The sequence below is a fragment of the Heteronotia binoei genome, chromosome 21, assembly GCF_032191835.1.
Source record: "Heteronotia binoei isolate CCM8104 ecotype False Entrance Well chromosome 21, APGP_CSIRO_Hbin_v1, whole genome shotgun sequence".
Classification (NCBI taxonomy): domain Eukaryota; kingdom Metazoa; phylum Chordata; class Lepidosauria; order Squamata; family Gekkonidae; genus Heteronotia; species Heteronotia binoei.
The window spans coordinates 96770858-96785303 of record NC_083243.1 but is presented as its reverse complement, the minus strand read 5'-3'; the positions used below and the strand labels follow the sequence as shown (position 1 = coordinate 96785303).

At 43.5% G+C, this 14446-nt stretch overlaps 1 protein-coding gene across 1 annotated transcript in view; it reads left to right on the top strand.

Annotated features, from left to right (window-relative positions):
- Positions 1-11096, top strand: part of CREB3L1 (cAMP responsive element binding protein 3 like 1) — a 174301-nt gene extending 163205 nt beyond the window's left edge. Inside the window, exons 8-12 of the mRNA XM_060262546.1 lie at positions 2082-2150; positions 3828-3927; positions 6065-6179; positions 9533-9797; positions 10740-11096. Coding sequence (XP_060118529.1) covers positions 2082-2150; positions 3828-3927; positions 6065-6179; positions 9533-9797; positions 10740-10776 — 586 coding nt within the window. The 3' untranslated portion in view covers positions 10777-11096. The remainder of the gene's footprint in view (positions 1-2081; positions 2151-3827; positions 3928-6064; positions 6180-9532; positions 9798-10739) is intronic.
- Positions 11097-14446: the final 3350 nt, after the last annotated feature.

Sequence of the window (14446 nt, the reverse complement as noted above, 5' to 3'; positions counted from 1 at the left end):
GGCTCAGATATTAATTTTTTTTTTAAATTTAGCCTCCCAGTAATGGCCGCTGATGTTTTTCTATGGTAATACAATCCTAGAGTAGGTCCACTTCTTCTTCAATAGTTACTTCCTGCTTTGCTTGCCCCAAGTCACGTTCTCACTGGTAACAAAGTCTCACGATACTTGACGTATTTCCTGTGTTGACTGTAGAAACTGCAGATCTCTGACGATTGTGCTTTCACTCCACGATCGCAGGTAGACAAAACAATAAATTCCTTTCCAATTTTTAGCACTGTCCTTAATTTAGCAAAGTCCAAAATTCACCCCTTCTCCTCCTCTTCTTCCAAGCTTTCAAACTTTCTCTTTCCCACCTTCTAATATTATTTTGTTTGTTTTAAATAGTCCCGAAATGGTAGATAGCAATCAGTACCTTTTCTAAGGTTATCCAGATCAACACTGGTCTCATACAGCATCAGATGTTTAGCAGTCTCAAAGAAGATTTGATCTTGACAAGCTTATGTCAAATAGATGACTCTATAAGCTTCTGCAGGCGATGAATATGCAACTCTTCTCCGGGGCTCCCTTAAAACCTCAAAGGAGCCCCCCCCCCCCGGGACTCCCTTTTAGCCAAGGTAAATCACCTCAAAGTTTCCTGTGCATATCTTGGACTAATCTCTCACTGAAAAAAGTAGGCAGAAGTCAAAAATTTGCCCTTTATTACCCCGAACAGAAGCTCCAGTCTGCCCCCCTTAGAGAGGCAGGTCAGCTCAGCATTCTCCAAATCCTGGAATGTATTGATGAGTAAGACATCTGTGTCCTTCAGTTTGCTATAAAATATTCTGGACTTACCACTGGTGTGTCTCATTGTTCCTGTTAACTATACATGATTCTGGGTGTGCCAGAAACAGACTTTCCAGTATGTGTTTGGTTTTTTAAAACTCACATGTGGTGGTGAGCATCAATTCAAATTGGGACCATAAGAGTGGGGGCTTAAAGTCTTGGAAAATGACATGACACAAGAAGTTGCTGTTTTGCTCAGCTGGGGAAACAAGCAGATACCTATGCTCGTAACTCTGTTTCTCCAACAAGGCAAATAGTGGCTCTCTGGGACTGCTTCAGGTTGAGTAAATGGTGGGAGGGAAGACTTAAAATAGCCCTTCCCTTGCACTGTAGTCCTAGTTCAAATCAGGTTAAAATAATAATCTGGTTAAAATAATAATCTGGGAGTTTTATTCAATGAACTCCGTATTTCACATGTAGCAAGTCATTGTGGTGTTGACAGGGCCGGCTTGCTCACTAGGCAAACTAGGCAGTTGCCTAGGGCACCGGGAAGGGGGGTACTGAATTGGGCTCCCCCCCCTTGGTACCCAAGACAACCACCACTTTGCCTGCCTGTCTGCCTGCCTTTCTCCCCCACCACCACCCTTCCCTTTTGCCGCTCTTCCTCACCCCAGCTCACCACGACAACGCTGGGCCCTACTGTCAGCCGCGTGTTTTTTTAAGGCAATGCAGGAGGTGGCTTCTCTCCCCTCCTTTCCAGAACCGGAAGTGAGGGGAAGCAAAGTCTCCTGCTGTGAAGCCTTCAAAAAAACGAGTGGCTGCCTCACCAGTAGGGTCAAGCTGGGGTGGGGAAGAGCGGCAGAAGGGAAGGGTGGGACTGGCAGCGTCGGTGGCAGGAGGGGGGTGGAAAGCAGGCAGGCAGGGTCCACTGTCATCACAGCAAGTGGGGAGGAGGAGGAGGGTGGTTGCTGTGGTGGCGTCTGCCACGGGGGCGTGCATGATGCAGCGTGGTGGTGGGGGCACTGGGCAGGAAGCCTGCCTGGGGCGCCATGTGCCCCAGGGCCGGCAGTGGGTGTTGAGGTCAGATTGCTCCATTTTTACATGAAATTCTTTTGATCATGATGCTTATTGGATAGCACTGGGCCAAATAAATACAAAAAAAGAAAAATAAATGTCTTCAGCCGTCAAAGCTATACATTAACAGGTAGCTTACAAAGGAACCTAAGTATGTTCTCAGACCACCAACCATGTGAAGCTTTCAAGCCAGGATCATGTACTGCATTCACAGTTTTTATAAATGGGACTTTTTATTTCTTCAGGGTTGAAACTTATACGTCTGAGAACAATGAACTGTGGAAAAAAGTGGAGACTTTGGAAAATGCAAATAGGTGAGAACCCTCTTTTGATCTTTGTTTTGCTGTCTGCCACAGGAATCCCCTTATCAGCTTTCTCCAAGTCTTTGTGCCACTAGACAGCCCTTGAGAACATAGGAAGTAGTCTGGATCAGGCCCCATATTATCATGAGGTGCTTTTGAGTACTTAGGATTTTTCATTAGATAAATAAATGTCCCACAAGTGACATTTAGTGAAGCAGCAATGCAAGAAAACAACAGGAAGAAATTGGAGTTTGCCCAGCCTCCCATGAAAGGCCAAAAAAGTGTCATCTGATGTGCAAGAATGTGTGTGTTCTTGTGTTCTAGACCACAGAAACCTAGTTCAGCTCTTTTCATGTATATTTGTGGGCCAAAGCTACTTCAGAGAAGCAAATATACTTTGAAAATGTAATACAACTTATGTACTGTTTGTGCTGAGAAGAAGGAAGGCCAAGAATACAGAATCCTTTTTAAAGAGTAGTAAGATTGTAGTGCCATCTATATGTATATTACAAGAGCTGTTCCTGTTCTCCCTCCAAGCATGCCTCAAATAATCAGAGAGGGAATGCCCTGAAGGAGGCAGATCCAAGAAAGACTCGGCAATAACTTCATATGATTTCTGTGAATATGATTTCTGTGAATATGAAGCATTATGTATTACCGTTCCTAAAGCATGTGTGAACATTACAGGATTAAAGCATGCCCTTCTGATTAGCCTCTCTATAAGCATCCAAATCTGTTTGCTTAATATTCTTAATATTGCTTAATATTCTTGTGAATTCATCCTTGGATGTTTCCTTCCCAAGCTCTGCCAGCTGCACATAGAGATTCCATTAATCAGCAAGACTTCAGCCAAAGATGGGAAACTATAATCAGTGGCCTTGTTAGCTAGAACCTGTCTCCTCAGTTAACCTTGACAGCTCTCTTGATCTTTTGCTTGAGCTTTTGGGGTGGGGAGCATTGCCCTCCTGGCCTTCATTCTGAGACTCATTGTCACAATCATTTCCTCTGATCGCCTATCAGCAGGTTCTGACCTTGTCTTTCTGGTAAGATGCTGCTCTCTAGAGATCCCAGAGGTGTCAGATACTCTGTTTCAGTAGCCAACTGCATCAGATACTGTGTTTCAGTAGCCAGCTTTGTTGGTGGTTGATGCCTGCCATCTGCTGGACACTTCATTAACTGCATACCCTTCTTTCCAATGGAGCTTCTGGTTTTGAAGCTATAGCAGTGGATTCTTACTCTCCCTTTCTCCCCTGATATTGCAGGGCTGTTTTTCATGCTTCATGTCCCAATAATCTATGATTCAAGGTGAGGAGGAACACTTCATCATATCCCCAAACAATTTGCATTGTCCTTTTATGATAGCCTTCAGTAGGGAAAGCCAGAATTAAATCTGTGACCTAGTGAAAGTTTACCAACATCAAATTAAATCAAGACAAATGCTTAAGCACTCCTCCTGTGTCAGTTCTAAATGTGGTTAAAATGTATCCCAGTATAATTCCCTATACTGTGTGCCTTGTTTATACAGGATTCTATTGAGCACTTGCATCTTCAGCATTTATCTCAAGCCGTTCAGTGTATATGGTATTCAGAAAATACTGTTTTCTGAGTTTGTAGTGTTCTTCTATTTATCAAGAATGTTTAAAAAGCTCAGATACATATTTTCTCTTAGAATATTAAATTCTTTTATAGGACACTGCTCCAACAATTACAAAAGCTGCAATCTCTGGTAGCAGGGAAAGTTTCTAGGCCATACAAAATGGCTTCCACACAAACAGGGACCTGCCTGATGGTAAGATCTATATGTTCTCTGGTAGTTATTTTCTTATTGCTGATGTATAGGGCTGGAATTCTTGCAGGAGCTCCTTTGCATATTAGGCCCCACACCCCTGATGTAGCCAATCCTCAAAGAGCTTATATAAAAGAGCCTTGTAAGCTCTTGGTGACTTGGCTACATCAGGGGATGTGGCCTAATATGCAAAGGAGCTCCTGCTAGAATTCCACCCCTGCTGATGTATATATCTATATATATGCCATTCCTTACTCAGATGATCTCAGGTTTGCAGTTTTTTCCTGACTTTACGTAACTAGTAAAGTTTGGGCAGTCACTAATTCCCTTGTTTTGTTTTTCATGCTATTTTCCCTCTTTGTGAAGCTGGCTTCATACATGCATATTTAAACTATAGCTCCATGTGTCATGGGTTTTAGAGTCTCTAGGAGACTACAAAATCCATGATTCAGCAGGAAGCAGTGGTGGTAGGTAGCCTGTCCAGCTCCACATTTCAAGATACAAAACTTTCTGAACTTCTGTGCTGGATGGAATTTGGCAGCAATGCTCACTAAGAACCCACGCCTTCTAACAACAGGTCCAATATTATAGGCACTGTTTTGCTGCTTCTCCCCCCTTCTTTTTTAAAGAGCAGGAACAGTATGTTAATTTGACTTTTCATTTCAGGTATGAAAACGTCTAAGGACATTGCATTCTGGATGCTAGTTTAGAATAGCAATGTTCACTGATTCGAGATAAAAATAATACATTTTAATACCTTTATACATGTTGACCTTAATTAACCTAAATTCTGGTCTTCTGTCTTAGTTATGAAAGAGCTTCAAATTCACTGCATCGTTAACAAAAAAGTGACACCATGGATGTGTGCTTGTGTGTGAATCACATTGGAATCAGTGTGGTGTAATGGTTGGAGTGTCATACTTGGATGGAGGAAATCCATCCAACTCCTCCCCCCCTCCCCAATAGAGTTGCCAAGTCCAACCCCAGAAATATCTGGGGACTTTAGGGGTGGAGCAGGAGACTTTGGGGGTGGAGCCAGGAGACACTGGGGTGGAGCTAGGGGGAGGGGGGGAAACGGCGCCGGGGAGCGTGGCGAGCCGTCTCGGAGCGGGCTGAGCCCATCTCGGAGGAGCAGCCACGGCGAGCGGAGAAGAGGCGGCAGCAGCGCGGCGGCCTCGCCTGCTCCGCCTCTGGGGTGGAATCAGAGGGGGGGGTAGAGGCGGGCCGGGGGTGTGGCGAGCCACGAGTCCAGGTCCTAGAAGGGCCCGGATTTGCGGCTCGCCATGCTCCTGGCCTGCCTCCTCCCTTCCCTTCTTTGGTTTTGCCTGCGCTGCTGCCGCCTCTTGGCTGCTCATCCGAGATGGGCTCAGCCTGGGCCCATCTCGGAGGAGCAGTTGCGGTGGGCAGGGAGGGGGCGGCAGCGGCGCGGCGGCCTTGCCCGCTCCGGAATGGGGCAGCTCGCCATGCTCCCCGGCGCCGTTTCCCCCCCTCCCCCCGCTTTTCGTTTTTTGGGGGGAGCGGGGGAAGAGGGTGGAAATTCTGGGGTCCCCCGCCAGGGCGGGAGGGTTGGGAAGCCTACTCCCCAGCCATGAAGCTCAACGGGCATCTTTTGTCCAGTCGTTCTCTCTTAGCCTAACTGAACGGAGAGAGCAGTTAGTTGGATAAAATGTGGAGAGGAGGACTATATGCTGCCACTGAAGGAAAGGTGGGATAAAAAATGTAACCGCTAAAATGGCTCAGGAGCAGGCCAAGCTGAGCCCTGGGGCACTGCCAGTGCTGGAGGAACATACAGGCCTACCCACTGCCACCAACTGCACTGGTGCCAGGCAGGCCCAAGATAGGCATTTCTGCCTCTTGGTTTGGACCTGACCACAAGCAATACGGAAAGGAATAATGGGCAAGCCTACTCCAGTTGTCTCCACACTTGGCCAGGTCTGAGTTCAGTGGTCCCTGCATCACTGCCAGCACCACTAGGGCTCAATTCAGCTTATTCTGGTGACCAGCAGCTCTCCAAGGCAGTGGCCCATTGGAAAGGGCCAATCCCTTCCTCTCTCAGTTGCCTCGTATGAATATATGCACACAGCCATGTTCTTTCAGTTAGTTGACCACATTGATGTTTTCTGCTGTGTCTCATCCACAGGTCCTGGTTTTGTGCTTTGTTCTGGTACTGGGCTCCATGATGCCATGTCTCTCAGAGTTCTCTGCAACATCGCAGACAGTAAAAATAGCTTCAGATATTTACACAACCAGCAAAAGTGAGTCTAAAGTGATCTCTTTGCTACTCTCATCCACCTGAAAGGCCACATCTAGTGTATCATTACTAGGTCCTTCCTGCCACTTTTGGAATATAGCCCACATTATCCTTCTGTTCTAAGGATGAATCAGCCACAGTTTTGCCTATGTGGTTTATTGCATTTATGGGGATTCATCATGCAGTTAAAATTATCCATTACTATCCTCTTGACAAACTTTTCCTCCAAAGCTGTCATAACAGATTCATCCATCCCTCCCCCCCCCCCCAACACACACACCAGCATAGTCCTAAACCAGGGTAGTATGGTAAGCACTTTTTGTCTTTCCAAGGATTAATTCTCCTTCACTTGGCTTCCTCCTGAACTAATCAGGGGAATGAAATGTCACCTCTGGGGCTGTACCCAGGGGAGATCAAAAGTAGGCCTTAGGTTTATACACTCCCCTCCATGTTTCCCTTTTCAGGGAGAAGAGTGAACAAATCAACTGATCCTGCAAGATGAAACTCCAAAGCAGACTTCATGTAAAGACATTTATCTTTCAGTTCATTGGTCCAGATCTCTCTGTAGTTAGGAGAAGAAGTGGAGGAGGAACCACACAAACCCAAGACCCCACCCAGTCTCTCTCCCAGCATAATCCCAGAGGAGAACTGTCATCCAGTCAGGCTCTCACACAAAGGGTCTCTCCTCATAAGCACTTTTGTATGACAATTCCAGATGGGTAGGCACATTTGTCTGTTGTAGCAAAACAAAACTTTAAAGTGGCATTTTAAAGATGACAAAATTTATTCTAGCCTAAACTCATGAGTCAGATCTCACTTCATTGGATGCATTAGGTCAACTTTCTGTAGATTTGAACTTGAACAAGGTTGTTTAGTCCTGAGCTCAGTAACAGCAGCCTAGCATTTAAAAATGCAGCAAAATGAAACTTTCTTTGATGCTTCCAAGTCACCTGCTTAATTTCTGTGGTTCAGACTGCTGTTAAAAGCACAGAAGTAGAATAGATAAAAATATGATGCAGGAGATGCAAAAAGCACATTCAGTTTCATGTGTGAAAATGCTTCCATACTCCCAAGAAAGAGCATTATTATTTTCTAGCTTCTTGTGTCCACAGGCCTCCAGATTTGGATGCTTCGGGAATGTTATAGTTGAATGGATACTGCCATATTTTCTTTATTGTCAACCACCTTGAGCTCCAGACAGTCTAAAATCTAGAGATAACACCCATATCAATGTGGAGATCCTGATGCTGACATTATCTGTTTGCAGTTTTGGTCACCATAGCTACAAAAGGATACACTGGACAAAGTACAGAAGAGGGCAACCAAGATGGTTAAGAGCAGCTTTCCTATGAGGAAAGTCTGAAGAGTCTAGAATTATCAATTTAGGAAAGATACAACTGAAGGAGGACATGGTAGAGGTATATAAAATTGTACATGGGGAAGGCTGATTGGACAGAGAGAGTGTCCTCTTGCTCCCAAAATTCTAGAACTCAAGGGATACAATGCAGTTGATGGTCAGTAGATTTAGGATGGACAAAAAGAAATACTTCTTTACACAATGAATGGTTAAAATGTGGAGGATCTGGTGATGGCCACAGGCATATGCAGCTTTAAAGGGGGATTAGACAGATTCATGTAGGATAGGTACAGTATATCAGTGCCTGCTAGCAGTGGTGACTAAAGAGAACATCTTCATTCAGAGGTAGTCAGCCTCTGAATCCCAGTGTCAAGAGGCAACATTTGGGAAGACCTTGGCCTCTATGCCCTGTTGTTTGCCCTCCAAAGTAACTGATTGTCCACTGTGTGAGGCAGGAAGCTGGACTAGATGGACCACAAATTTAATCCAGTAGGGCTCTTCTTATGCCTTCAATAAACTTCTTCACTGTTTTAGGATTTGTATCTATGATCTTAAAGATGGGGATACAATGAGATTTAAAGTTTATATTTATTTTGTTTTATAGTTATCATCATAGTTCATTATGGATTACAGCAGTTATTACTTCCTAAAGCAGATCCCCTTCCGTTCCCAACCTGCTAACAAACTAAATTTGGTGAACTTGTAGGGGGAGTTGAGAAACTGACATAATTTATAAAACATAAATGGATTTCAAACATTTCAGATTCTTGCACTCCTACAAGGATTGTCACCTCAGCTGGTTGACAGTCCTCCGCCTTCCTTTTCCCCTGAGTAGCTATATCTATCACTTCAACTCCCTTATTTGCTTCCAAATCCTTCTTCTGGGTCAATGAGTGGCTCACCAAAACAGTTGAGGTGCTAAACCCTTGCTAGGACTGCAGGTGGTGGGGTCTGTCATAGTGGAATGCTCTTTCAGTAAAAAAAAACAATTCCTCTCACATCAGGGGGGAAATTCTAGGCTAGGACCCTTATTCTGTCTCATGTACTAATATATCATTTCTTATGTGGTGGAAAGTTGTTTGTGATGGAGTACTGTGTGTGCTGTCACTTGCAATAAAAAGTGGTGTGGTCTGGACACAGGTTTACCACCATATTTGTTTGTCAGAACGAGGTCTAAGCTTCCCATCTCACTTCAGCCAGTGTTTAATATGTACAAATTTATATTTATACCCCGCCCTCCCCGCCGAAGCAGGCTCAGGGCGGCTTACAGGACATGGTATAAACCATGTTATAACAATAAAAACAAGATAATACAGTTAAAATACAATTCATAGGTTAAATATATTAAATAAATAGTCTAAAACCAGTATAAGTTAATAGTGCCACTATCTCAGTATGTACAAAGATGGCTTGATGTTACTACCAGGTTCTGTTTGGAACAGGAAGGGTCTGAAGGCCCCCTTCAACATTTGTTTCTGCATAATGAGTAGCCACCCATAAGACTGTTTTAGAGCCCTACAGTATGAAGAGTCTGCCATTAAGTATATGTTTTACTGCCACTGCAATGTCTATCTTGGCAAAGTTCTCTGTCACTGGGTAACCAGACTGATTAAAAGCCTTGAAAGCTGTTTCTCTCCCCCACAAGACAGGTGGGCTGTTTTAAAAGCTTTGAGTGGCTGGATTTCTGCCTGCCATATAGCTATTGTGAGCTGTGATAAAAAACACACAGTCCTGCAATAAACTTACATCTGATGGTCAAGGTCTATATGCATTGCAGAGGGTAGCCATGACAGTCTGTTGCAAAAAATAATGGACTCTCTAGTCCATCAAAGCTTATGCTGGAATTTAAAAAAAAAAAATCTTCAAGGTGCCACAAGACTCCTGTTTATTTTTGTGTATTTTGGCTGAGTATAAGTCCATATTTGTTAGCACAGGTGTATGTATTGGGTGCGGCATCACCAAGCCCCATCCCCTGTGCTGAATGAAGTTCTCTTTCACAGTTCAGTCCCGGAGCCTCCTGTTCTATGATGAGCCAGAAGGCTCCTTAGAAGACAGCTACAGCTCATTCCTCTCTGTGGAGCATCCTGAAAACTGGGAGGCTGACAAAGGGCAAGGTGAAGGATGGCAGCCTCAGGAGCACGCGCACAGTCCCCTGGCTATGGCCCATGAAACAGCCAAATACCTGAGCAATCCCCACCTGGAGGGTCCAGACCAGAACCAAACCAACTCAGCTCTCACTCACCCTGAGGACCCATTCTATAAGAGGTAAACAAGGCAGGAAACATCATCTGTTTCCAAGGGATAGCAGGGTTTCTGTTTCCAAAGAACAAAACAGATGAGTGGCTATCTTTCAGGGGCAGGACAGCCTCTTGTCCATCACACTGATTCTTGGAGAGAAAGTAGGCTGGTGTCAGAGGTGTTTAGGCTGTACAAGGTCTGATTCAAGAGAAAGGCCTTGAAGAGTAAAAGGCCAAACACAATGAGTATACTTACTCAAGTGCAAGACCAAATATGTAATTAAAAAAAGAAGGGATAATCTAATATTTGCATACAAATTAGTTATTTCTACTAATAGGTTTTTTGGGAGTGCTTCATTTCGGGGGGTTCATTTTACCTTTACCTTAAGGGAATTGGGAATCCCAGCTGGGCAGTTTGTACTTGAGCCCCCTTCTCCCAGCACTAGAGATCTTGGCAGAAGCCTTTTAATGCTTTGCCTCAGTTTTTACAAACTGATTAGTCTCCCAAAGTCTCGAAAGCAAAAATTCAATAACATAGGGAAGCTTCCTGTAGCAGAAACTGATTCCTCTTGCTACTGTCAAACCTCTTGCTACTGTAGGCAAAAGGCATCCCGTATGCACTGTAAGTTAAGCCAGTTTTAAACAAGATAAATTAGCCTCTATTAAGGAACTCTGGAAGCTGTTGTTTTGTGATGATTATGAGTTTTCTGTGGAAGAGACCATTAGCTGACCCTCCTCTTCAACAGCAAATTGGCACTTGGTGACAGAGACAGTGTGGTTTATGCCTGAACAAAAAATGACTGCACCTAGGCTACTAGGAAATAAGAGGATAGAAGGGTCTTCAGAAGAACTTAAATATTAGCCTGAAAACGGAATTAAAGAGACTGGAGAGACATTAAAACAATTACCAAAGAATGGAGGAGACCAGTTGACAAAATGACTGATTGATGCCTTTGATTTTTTTTTTCAGAGAGAGAAGCTCCAGTGATACAGCTGAATACTTGTAGCAGCTGCCAGTTCTCAGGGCCTTGCCTGTCTGGATGTAGGATTCTTTCCTGGCTGAGTTATTAGGGGACTAAGTGAGAGAGGATACTCCCATTTAGACAAGTTCAGCCTGGCCTTTTGTTAAACCTCTTTCTTCTTTCTCACTTGCTCCCTGTACCACACACTGATCTTTCTGTCAGGACTCACAGTGATCACCACCATCAGGGATATTGCTTGGCAACAGACAGAAGGCCCAGCCCTCTCATTCCTTCCTGCCATCTGATCACCATGGCCACCAGCTGTGTTCTTTCCACTCTTAGCAATCTGCCACCAAACTTATCAACATCAACCACATGCAAACTCTAAATCTGCTCTGTATAAATTGTCCCCTGCCATTTCTGTCCCTGTGCCAGGAAAATTTTGTCAGATACTTTTTTTTTTAAATGTCCATTATTTTTATATAATTAAAGTTATACAAAAAACAAAGGCAAAAGGATAATAATATATCACAAATACCTGAATTATAAAAGAAGTAAAAAATCCAAAGAAGGTTGTTTTTCCCCCATCAGCAGTCAAGAAGCACAGATTCACAAATCACAAATCCTAATTTGTATAAATCTATCGATAATGATTGTAGAAGGCTCTAAAATGAGGCCATTCCATACAGTAGTCCAACATCTCAATTGTGTTTTTTCAGATACTGGTGTTAAGTCTGTTCTTTCTTTCCCAAGGATGTCTGTGTATTTCTTTCTTTTCTCTCTAGCAAAAATGATCATTCAGGGCTCAATGCCTGAAGTTGTTTTAGGAATGGCCTGGAGGGTTTTGATATAAAATTAGGAATATGCATATGCATCCTGCTTCAGCTCTCACACACTCCTTCCAGAGTCTTGATTCACTTTTCTCCAAACCAATTAGCATTAATTAGGTCATTCTTCCCTGAGAGCCAGTTTGGTGTAGTAGTTATGTGTGCTGACTCTTATTTGGGAGAACTGGGTGTAATTCCTCACTCCTCTACATGCACCTGCTAGAGTGACCTTGGGTCAGTCATAACTCTCTCAGAGGTTGTTCTGAAAAGAGCAATTCTCTCAGAGCTCTCTCAGTCCTACCTACCTAACAGGGTGTCTGTTGTGGGGAGGGGAAGGGAAAGGAGAGTGTAAACCACTCTGAGACCCCTTCGGGTAGTGAAAGGTGGAGTATAAATCCAATCTCTTCATCTCTTATGCTGTCCCATTAAAAATGAGACAGCAAACTGGATGGGCCTTTATTACAACTAAGAAAAGAGATCTGTCTGGAAGTAACCACACTCATCATTGTGAGGAAGATCAGGCAGAGATAGTTGGATTTGTGTATGTTCCCTAGTACAATTCCCCTTCCTTTGATTGTTTCCTGGTGCCATTTGGGGCAGATTTTTTTTTTCAAAAAAACAGTGTAGTTTCCCTTCTCAGACATTGTGAATAGAGGGACCCTTCAGAAAAATATTCCAGTTGTCACCAGCAGGCACTGAAGCCAAAATATACCATTGTACCACTGAACATTTAAAAAAAAATCTTCTCCCTACCCAACACCAGCCTAAAGAACCACTGATCAATTAATGCATATCATTTCATGTGTGTCATTTGCTAAACATTCTACTAGCATAGTCCATGTGTGCCTCAAATTCTCACCGTTGTACAGAGACCAAAACCAGAAATTGTTTGTACATAATGAACCTTATTTTGTATTATTACTGATCCCTTAAGATATTGTATTTTGGACACTCTCAGATCCTATTTTCTGTATTGTATTTTATTAAGAGTTATTGCGGGCTTGGCCTCTATGAACTTCCTCTCTTTGTAGGATGCTGTTTCCTCTTGGTCTAGCAGCTAAAATTTGCCTTGTTTTCTTTTTTAAATATATCAAAATTTTCCTTCTATTACTAGCTCTGCAATTGCTTTGGAGCAGCAAAATTAAAAAAAAAAGATTCAGCATCAACTTTGTTGTTCAGGTTGTTCGTTATTTAATTGAGGAGTCATGAATTGGTGCATGCCATTACCCACTCTCCTCCATGCAGAGCTCTCCAAGCACATTAGAATGATGCTTCTATTAGTGTTTGCCCAGAGACACTTAGCTTTTGAGGAGCAAGGGCAGCATTCCTCCCTTCTAGGTGCACTAACTGAAATCCCACAATGATATCATAGGCTGTGAGAACCATTAAAATAAATTGGAATTTATTTGTTTGACATATTGCCATATTGTTTGATATACTGACATGCCACTTTTTTTGAAAGCTCAAAGCCCCTTATGGAAAACCAAACTTCCATAAGAACACCACAGGACCAAACAAAAGCCATACTCAGCTTAATCAGCCTGATCTTGCACATCTTTCTGAAAGTTAAAAGAGATGTATAGCCCTTGCTTCACTGGGCAGCCCATTCTATCAAGATCAGCTGCTACAGAGATTGCTCTTTACCAGGCTGTAGCTGTCCTGAACTGGTTTCAAAGATCAAACAGAGAGGTGGGAGCAGGGGAGGGGGGTTAGCAGGAACGCACAGGAACACAGTTCTGGCTGGCTTGGCATCAGGGAGTGTGGCCTAATATGCAAATAAGTTCCTGCTGGGCTTTTCCTACAAAAAAGCCATATGTGAAACAATGGTGACATCGGGGTGTGTGGCCTAATATGCAAATGAGTTCCTGCTGGGCTTGTTCTACAAAAAAGCCCTGGGTGGGAGGAACATAAGACCCATCCAGGCTCATACAAAGAGAGGCAGTGCTTCAAGTCAGTGGGCCTCAAATGAATAAGGGAGAAAGTGTGCTATGTGGGAGAGAGGCTGGGGGAAAGCACATTTGCTTCTCGCATTAAAAAGTAGAAGCCTTCCAAGGGTAGGAAAGAGAAAAGAAATAGAAAAAATGTTCAGAAATGGTGGTGCTTTGCAATTACAGGAGTTCTCCATTTCTTTTGCTTGTTAAGGGCCCCATGAAAGCTAGTGGTTTCAAATACCTGTGCTGATCCAAACAAAATCCAAAAACAAAAGTCACATAGCTCCTTGTGTTAGGACTAACAAATTGAACAGCATGCCGGCTAATTTGTAATTTTGCTTGGTCCTAAGAAAAGGTATTATTACATGGTGTTTGTTTTTTAGATGAATGCTTGTGCATCCTGGAAAGTACTTAGAACCAATAAAATCTTTCTTTAAAGCCCAAAAAACTGGGCAGGCACAGATGGGAGGGGGAATGTCTTCAGCAGTAGGCATCTGCACTAGTTAGATAAGGCAAAGTTAGAGATCTGCAATGTAATCCCCTGAAGTGGAGCTTAGCTTTAAAAAGCAGCTGGAGACAGGAAAACTGGATCAGGGCCGCAGTGCAGGGGTGGGGGTAGCTCTGATATGGGGGGGAAACAAGCACCTTCTCTTTGCCCATCATATTTTCCTTATCTGGTTTTTTAAAAGAAAAGCAAATCATTCTGCCTATAAAGGATGGAGGCATTTCAGCCCATGTCACCAGTGCTGGCCTCCCAGCTATAGTGGCTTGAGCTGGGGAAGAAGTGTGTATGCCTCACAGTCAATGCATTACAAATGGACAGTCACCTCTCAAGAGATCCAGAGCTTTAAGAACACAGAAAGCTAAATCTGAACTGATATTCTGAAAGCTTTGCCCTGAAGGTACAATCATTTAAGTAGATTCCAGCAGGGCTCTGGGAATGATTGGCTGAGGCCA